General features: G+C 31.3%; 1 protein-coding gene across 2 annotated transcripts; it reads right to left on the reverse strand.

The window, feature by feature from the left end:
- Positions 1–61: 61 nt before the first annotated feature.
- Positions 62–4,567, reverse strand: LOC120146471 (protein trichome birefringence-like 14). 2 transcript variants are annotated; one of them, XM_039160012.1, is made up of 5 exons: positions 4,424–4,567; positions 4,089–4,325; positions 2,842–3,033; positions 1,212–1,407; positions 62–1,072 (listed from the first exon to the last, which is right to left on the reverse strand). In XM_039160012.1, the coding sequence occupies exons 2-5, from the start codon at positions 4,246–4,248 to the stop codon at positions 244–246; spliced, it is 1,377 nt and encodes a 458-aa protein (XP_039015943.1). In that variant the 5' UTR covers positions 4,249–4,325; positions 4,424–4,567; the 3' UTR covers positions 62–243. The 2 variants fall into 2 exon arrangements, with proteins under 2 accessions (XP_039015943.1, XP_039015944.1); XM_039160013.1 differs by lacking the exon at positions 4,424–4,567 and having other exon boundaries at positions 4,089–4,390.
- Between the last annotated feature and the right edge of the window lie 4,142 nt (positions 4,568–8,709).

An 8,709-nucleotide genomic window follows, 5' to 3' on the forward strand; every position in this document is an offset into this window, starting at 1 on the left:
ATCCAATACGATACAATAGAATACAAACTAGATCATATGCTGAATTGCATGTGTTTATTTGTTGGGTTCGGTAGACATAAAACTGGTTGAAAAATACAATTTTGTTTCAACAATCGGGTGAAAATTAGGATATGATATACCTATTCTCAAATCAATAAGAGAGAATATATAAGGTGATTCGAGTACCGGCTCAGTATTGTATCTTCGGAAAACTGCCTTCTCATGCCATACACGTGGAGGGTGCTATATCTGTGCGATAAGGATTTCGTTCCATGTGTCGGGGACACCGGGTAGGCACCAATGCAAGCAATCGTTGATACCCTGAGTTGGCCTAATACTGTAACCGGACATGTGAGCTTCATCTCTGAGTTCGGAAATCGCGGTTATATCCAAAATCTTCACCTTTGTACCCTTAACAGCACTCTCGATAACTTTGTCGATAGATTTGTCTTGCAATACCTGATTACCCCTACTTAAGGAAACCGTATTATTGCAAGTACCTCCGGTGTTCCAATCTCCGTTGAGGTAGTGCCTTGGAGAGATTGTCCTGAAGAAAGATTTTAGTCGAGGGTGTGACGTAAGTTGCGAATCTAGCCACCTGACAAAACTATGCACTGTGAAATTCTTAGCCTTCCCAATATCTTCAAATTCTTTATTCTCATTGGGCTTCTCATTAACATGCATCACCCAACGGTTTTGTTCAAGCTTCCCTTTATTCCAGTGGTGACCAGTATTGAGAACTAATACATCAAAACAGTGAAGGTATCGTCTTAGGAAAGCAGGTGGACGGTCCAAATGCATCGCAACATCGGAGTTTTTGTCTGAGCTGTTAAGAGGCACTAGGTCCGAGAGGCTAGCTGACCAGTAATATAAAATGGTGGTATTTGTACTCGGGAAACGATAAACCCATCCATCAGGACGTTTGGCTCCACGAGGTTTAACAAGCCCATAATCCCTCGCGGCATCTTCAACTTCAGGCATCTCTTTCCCACCTGAGACCATACACATCATGGATTGGAACTGCTGTCTGCCTAATGAGTCTCCTACAAAGGCAATTGTTTTATTCCTCATTCTGAAAATTACAACCACAGTTAGAAAAGCAAAGGAACACCTACTAAGAGAACTTAACTAAACTTAAAACCTGGAAATTTCACATAACTCTGAAAGGGCATAGAAAGGAGCGCTAACAAGAAACCATACACAAGACAAACCTTCTCAAGAATGAAAACCGGTTAAACTCTTTCATTTTACAATTCTTAGGCTGCCATCGATATCCCTCAAAAGAGAAGTCTGTCCGTTGAGTTAGTCTGCAAGCCCACATTCCCGATAACCACTGTTTACATCCAGACCCGGAATACAATGGCCGTCTGCTGTCAGCAACCCATCTCCCCTTGGCATAGTTGCAATCTGAGTGACAAAAAAGTGCAAATATTTGGTGATAAATCATAAAGGTGCCTGAAAATTTTCAATCTCATCCATTGAAGCTTCTCAAGAAATTTGAATGTTACAAACATAAATAAAACATTTAAGACTGCAATTAAAGTGCCATTCAGTGAGCATAAAAACCATAATAAGAAATGAAGAAAGAAACAGTAGTAATAAAGGACCCTGCAAATGTTTCAGGATCCCAAATTTTATTAAACTTCAGTAAAATTTATTTAATAATGTGGCATAAAATTTATAAACATTATTATGGTTTCTTACCTTATGCAAGCCATTAGATGAAAAAGAAGCATTATTCCCTATTGTTGATAATGGCCTGCTTAAGATATTTGGCTACCTAGACTAACAACCCAATTAATATTCTGTGATTTATCTGATTAGGCATATGGCCCCATTTCACAAATGTTTGTTACAATTCTATGGATGATGACAATTCCTTACTTTCATGTATTGCACTTCTGGTCAAATTCTATGTCCTCTTATCACCTCTTCCGGGAAAAATTCATCGATAAAGTTAATAGTTTGTCATTCTACAATCCAAGTTCTAAGACAAAAGAAAGCTAGAAGATTTTATAGCTCAATCAAAAAGTATAAAAAAACCTTTATGTAATTCTATCCCTCAATGAGTTTTTAACACTTGATGGATCTCAGAAGTAATGCCAGCAATATAACTTCCCTACTCTTTATCAGCTTCTTCATATTTGCAACAGGTTCGTTATATTCTTATGAAATCATACCCCTTCTAAAAACCTTTAATGCGCACATGTTTAACACTAACTAATATCTGTGGTCCTCAATTTTAGCAGGTTTAGAGCAAATGTCTGTAAAATTTCAAGAAAACGTGCATGAAAGCTGAAACTTCTAAACTAGTCACACATTAAACACTAATCAACTCTCTCCCTAACACAACTCAACAGCATAAGCTTTTGACAAACAAGTAATCAATTGTTTACACCTGTATTAAAGTGATCCAGTGGGAGAAAGAGGAAGTAGATCCCCCGATAATCTAGTTAACTCTTATGTATTGTATACTTTTCTGGTCCTTTAATCATCAAAAACCCATATTTCCCTCAATCACCATTTGATTTTGGGATTCAACCATTTTAATAAAGGCTTTCAGTAAAGCGATTTTCTTCATCTAAGCTAAAGCACTGCAATCACTAAGTGCATGTAAAAAGAATTTCTCTCTGCTGCCTTAGCATCCAACCAAACATTTTCTATTCCCATGTCATCCATAGATGTTAAAACAGACTGCTTAAAAGTCAACCGTATCAACATAGTTATTCAGCAAAATTTAGGCTGATGAACTTAAAACAAGAAGTCTAGTGGAAAGAATTAAGTTTTCATAAAGAAAGTTGGAAGATTTACTTAAAATGAAATGTTTATTCCATACTCAACCTGCATTTTGGGCGGATAACACCTCTTCATCACTATCTTCAACATCAGAAGTGAGTGTGGTAACAGATTTTGTTGATGAAGAAGGATTATGACGTTCTCTTGTCATTGGTGCTTCTTTATTAAAAATTGGCTTATTGACCTCTGTATGCCCTCTAGAGCTCCGGGAAATATTTGGTGCATTCGAAAGAACGTCTAAGTGCAACAAGAAAATTAAAGAGACAAAGGTTTAAAATTAAGTTTAGAAAAATTTTGTTCAATTCAAATATTTCATACATTGATATCTAGTAAACCGAGGTCCATATATCCATCAAATATAACCCAGCATAAAAAATGTAGTGTTGAGCTAGCTACTTATACAATTACAACCTTTATTATCCATAAGGCCTCTCATATAGCATGCCCTTGGGTTATTCATTAATCACAGCTGAAACATACTCCATAACAACCACCTAAATAGGATCAACACTGTCTTAAAAATTTTCTATTAGCATTCGGTTTGATTTTTCCCACTACCAGAATCAAGGAAATGAAAGATCATGAATCAAGTGGAAAATACTATTACAAATGTTTTCCAAGCATAGCAATCTTTTCTTCTAATCTATATCCTCTTTAACTTCTTCAAAAGAGTATATAAATAAGCACTCTCAAGACTAACAAATGCCACAATGAAATGCTACACAAAAATATGAAAGTTCAATTGAATATTAAAAGAAACGGGATGATACTTATCATTGAACATCAATGTGATTCATAGATTTCTTTTTACACCATCATATAATTTTTCACCTTCCCAGCTTTTATTTTTATTTTTGACGTCCTCTTGTGCCTTTACACTTGTAATACACTTTCAATACCATAACATATTTCAGTTTCAAATTACATTTCCAGGCATGGAAATTTCGTCCTCGCCTACCCATTTATTGAAATCCAAATCTTACATGTATTCGTAGATCGATTTTTCCATGCATCATGGCCAAAATTTATTTGAAATCACATTTTCAGGCAAAATGTTCTCTTCCCTGGGAACTAAGATTCATTCCTTCCCCTCCTCTAGTCTCTTTTTTTCTTTATAACATTACATGTTTAAACAGTCTAACGAGTTACAAACTTAAATGCTCCAATTTTTATTCTCAAACAGTAGCCAAAACAAGCTAAGTTTATATTGCTTTCATGTTCATGCTAGACAACTAAACCATTCTCCACGGAAAGCATTCAGATTTACAAGTAAAAAGATGAGGGAAACAAACCTGAAGAAGGGTGTCTAAAACGTTGTTGGGCCAATAAGAAGGTAGTAAGAAAAGGGTTATTCTCCCATGGCCAAAGCATTATAGTTACAAAACCCAGAGTAAGCAGAGCAATAGAAACATGGATTGCTTTAAGTATAGTAAATTTGCACCCTTTCATCATTATTCCTTCAACCCTTCCTCTCTAACACATTGAAACATATACTGGTGTAATTTCAACCTTATTTAAGGAGGCTTCGGCTGTGTATTGAAGAAAAACAAAAGCAATTCAACTAATATCATTATTAATTACTAATTTAAAAGGGGAAAAAACACAAACGATTAAGGGGAAAAGGCACCTGAAATTGAAATCGAGCCTCCTCTGCTGAATGCTTGTGTTCTATCTTTCAATGGATCTGCTGATATTGGCAGCGCATTTGGGTTTTGATAGTGAGATCGTTCGGCTCAGACTAACAGGACAGACAGAAAGGTTTGAGTAAACTCAACGATTAGTGCCTAAACTATGAGTTTTATTTCGTTTAGGTGCCTAAGCTTTCATTTGTTTTATAATCACGCCTAATGTTTATTTTTTTATTTTATTTTGGTGCATCACCTTAAAAACTTAGCAAACTATTATAACATAGCACCTTTTATTAGTAAATTATTCCGTTCATCACTCAGTTGTCTTTTTACTCTTATCCTGATCATTAAAGTTTAATTTTTTAATTTAATTAATTATCTTTCAAATTACTCCTAATTTAATCATTCTAACTTTCAAATATAACTTTTTTATTTAATTATATAGTAATAAAATAATAATAAAAAATTTCTTGTCACAAAAAACATTAATGAAATATATTATAGTGATTAAAACATGAGCAATTTGAAAGTTGAATAGTTAAATTGAAAATTTTTAAACTTTAGTGACCGAAATTTGTAATTATTTTTTCAAAAAATGTTTTCATTATTTTCTAATGTTTGGTTGGTAGAAAACAGATGATTCATGTAATTTATTTTCTTGGTCAATTAAATTTCCTTTGTATTTTCTAAAAAAATGGCTTACTATCTGATTTTCTAGAAGTCATTTTATAAGTTTTTCACTTCAAAGTATAAACACTCAAAGTATTATTATTTTATATATTTAATATTAATGTATTATTTTAACAAAATATTAATTATTAAATTATATTTATTGATAATTTTAGTAATATAATGTTATATTTTTATTTTTATAATTATATTAGTATAATATATAATATTATACTTTTATTTTAATAAGATACAGTAAATTATTAAGTTATTAATCAATGGGAGATAAATTACACAACATCATTCAATTAGCGTAAAATGATTTTCATTAAATATTTTTCAGGAAATGTAATTCATTTTACGAAATTCATTTTCCAGAATATGTTTTCCGTGAAAATAACGGACCCTAATTTTAACAATGGGATACTAAAATGAAACAAAAAATAAATGTTAGGTATCATTTTAAAACAAATGAAAGTTTAGGTACTAAAATGAAATAAAACTAATACTTTATATTAGGTCTCAATTTCATCCTCATTCTATTTTTTCTGAGTTTACTCCCTAAACTTTAATTTTTTTTGAAATAGGATACTTTGTATTATAAGGGATTACAAAGTACACCACCTCAAGGGCCTCATTAAAAAATCTCTCTAAACTTTAATTTTATCAGTCAGTTTACCTTATAGCGTTTAATGTTAAGGAAAAAAGGATGACTTGTTGAATCAAAATATGTTATGTGTCAAGGGACAACATTCTCAAAATAATTTTTAAAATAAAATCATAAAAACAATAAAAAATGTATTTTAAAATCTCATTTATAATTTTATAGTTTGTTCTGCATTTTATGTTTTTATGGATTTTTTTAAATATTTAAAGAATATTTCATATATACTTGAGGCACGTTTTGGCCATTTGAATAAAAATATGTATATATAAAAAAATTATTTAGACATGAATATAAATATTTTTTTATAAATTTAGAACTTGTACAACTGGACAAATAAAATGATATATGTTTTAAATATTTTTAATTATTTAATAGTTGATGCTTAGATATTATATGATTGTTGATTTTTAAATTGGAGATCTCTAAGGGAGTGTTTGGTTCAAGGATGTGGGATTCCCATGTTTAGTTGGCCGAGAATCTATTCCTATGTTTGGTTGGCCGTAAATCTAATTCCTGATAATGTTTTATTACCAAAAATAGATTTTTTGTGATATATTACCGGGAATGTCATTAACTCCCTTCCCTTAAGTATTGTAACATTACCGGTGTTTTGACTAAAATACCCTTAAATTTTTATTTTTTTTAAAAAATACTTCTTATGTCATTGAATAATAAAAATTCCACGAAGGTTAAATTACAAATTTATCCTTAAATTATTTTAGATTTACAAAAAAAATCTATAATTAAAATTTTATATGAAGTTCAGAGGTTAAAAAAATTACCCTTTCATTAAACTTTTTTATATTTTTAATTTTGTAAAAAAAAATTATATAAATATTATGAATATATTTTTTTAAAGAAAATATATAAATATTTTACAATTTGTAATATTATACATATATATAATAAGGACAATTTGGTCAAATATACATTCTAATAATCTTTTATTCTTTTAACCAAACACGATAATCTTACATTCCTGCTAAACCAACCAAACACAAAATACAACATTTTCAGTAATCTTTTATTCACAGATAATCTTTTATTCCCACTGATAATCTTACATTCTGTGAACCAAACGCACCCTAAATATAACAATTATTTTACGTAGTCAAATAATTTCTCTAAAATTACAAATTCGATCACGATGCCGTGATATTACTTTGCGCTGGATGAAGAGTAAAACGTGAAGGAAAATAGTCGATAAAAATTTCGTTAAGACATTTTCCAAGCCTCTCTTCTCCAAAGATCGTCATCCAAAATCTTCAAAGGTTCCGTCCTAGAGTTACCACCGCCACCACCATCACCTGCGTCTTCGTCACTCTCTCTCTCTCTTCGGCGGCGACAAATAAGGTAAAATTTCCATACCCGATTTCCTTCTGTTTCTACCTTTGTCTCTTTTTCCCCGGCAACAAGGTTTGGATTTCTTTTCTGATTCTCTAGTAACTTTTAAGAAAGAAAAACAAATAGAAAAAAGCATTTTAAAATTCAGTTCTTCATATTATTTATGTTTTTAGTTCATTAATCGTGAATTTATTGTGCACCCACCTTATTTCACTTGATTTGGGATCTTATTTTAGTTAGAGTTTCTTCTTTATGATTACAGAGATCTTGAGAATTTGTGTTATGGCTTCCACTATTGTAAATGCTCTCTATACAGTTCCTTCAGGTAAAGGTTTTGTGGCTCAAAACTATTTTTGTTTTAGACCAATCTCTAGTTTTTTTAAGGTTCAATTTTGGTAAACTTCAACCTCTGGACGTTCTTGGCCCCTCTAATAACATCCTTATGAAGCAACATATGCAGATTTTAACTATATGTGATGTCCTTTTATTTGGATGTTACTTGATATCAAAATTATTAAAGGCTCAAGGCGCATCGAGGCGCAAAGTGTCCTGGAGCCTTGAGGCGCGAGGAGCATGAAAGGTGCGGGATTCACGAAGGCAAGGCGCATGATATCCAAAAAATTGTAATACATGTATATATTAATGCAATCAAACTCAAATATCATAGATACCCAATATTAAACTTCAATAGAGTTCATTCTCAAACTCAAAATACCAACCTAACGTCATAAAAACTATCAACAAGCATAATCAAGTACTAAGTTTAACAAAAACATTCAACATGCACAAACAAAACATCAAATAAAGTTACTGATAATCATCATCAAACATCAAACTTATCCTCATCATCATTGTCAAGTGGTATGTCATCATCTTCCTCCTCATTCGTCTCACAATCCCCAATATCTTCTTCTTCAGTATCACTCTCCTCTAGCATAACAACTTCATCATCTTCATCTACAAGGTGTCGTCTAACTTTTTCCTTTCCTTTCGAGCTTCAACTCAAGATGATGACAACATTGTATTGCCTCAATAAAATATCATATTAGATTTTATCAACCTTTCCAAAGTTTGTTTGAAATTATTTCAATTTACATATTAATTCGCAATCGATATGTTAAATAATTATAAGTTAAAAATTTTAAATTAATAAAAAATTATCATAAAAAAGATTACATTTACATGTTAATAATATTTTGATAATGTGAAAAATTAAAAAATCACAATAAAACAAATTATGCTGAGTAAAATAATAATTATGAATTTTATCTTTTGTCAAACTTTATGTAAATTGTTGATAAATATACACGTGTTTATAAATATCATTATTAATATGATTGTCTTCTTTCACTTTCACTTTCACTTTCACTTTCACTTCGCTTCTTCAGTATTTTTCTTTGTCTCTCTGTTTTCATCTCTTCCATCACCTGTCGTAAACGGTTTTTGTCCGGGCACGAAATTTTAAATACTTGGCGGAAAAAGTGATGTGAATAAATGGTTTTTTTTTATAAAAATAATTAGGAGTCACCATCGGCCTTTTGGGTCAGGTAGGTCGATTACCTAAAAATTATCTTTTAAAAGAGTTTTTAAGAAAATATCAGATAA

Source organism: Hibiscus syriacus, unplaced genomic scaffold (genome assembly GCF_006381635.1).
Source record: "Hibiscus syriacus cultivar Baekdansim isolate YM2019G1 unplaced genomic scaffold, ASM638163v2 tig00110927_pilon, whole genome shotgun sequence".
NCBI lineage: Eukaryota > Viridiplantae > Streptophyta > Magnoliopsida > Malvales > Malvaceae > Hibiscus > Hibiscus syriacus.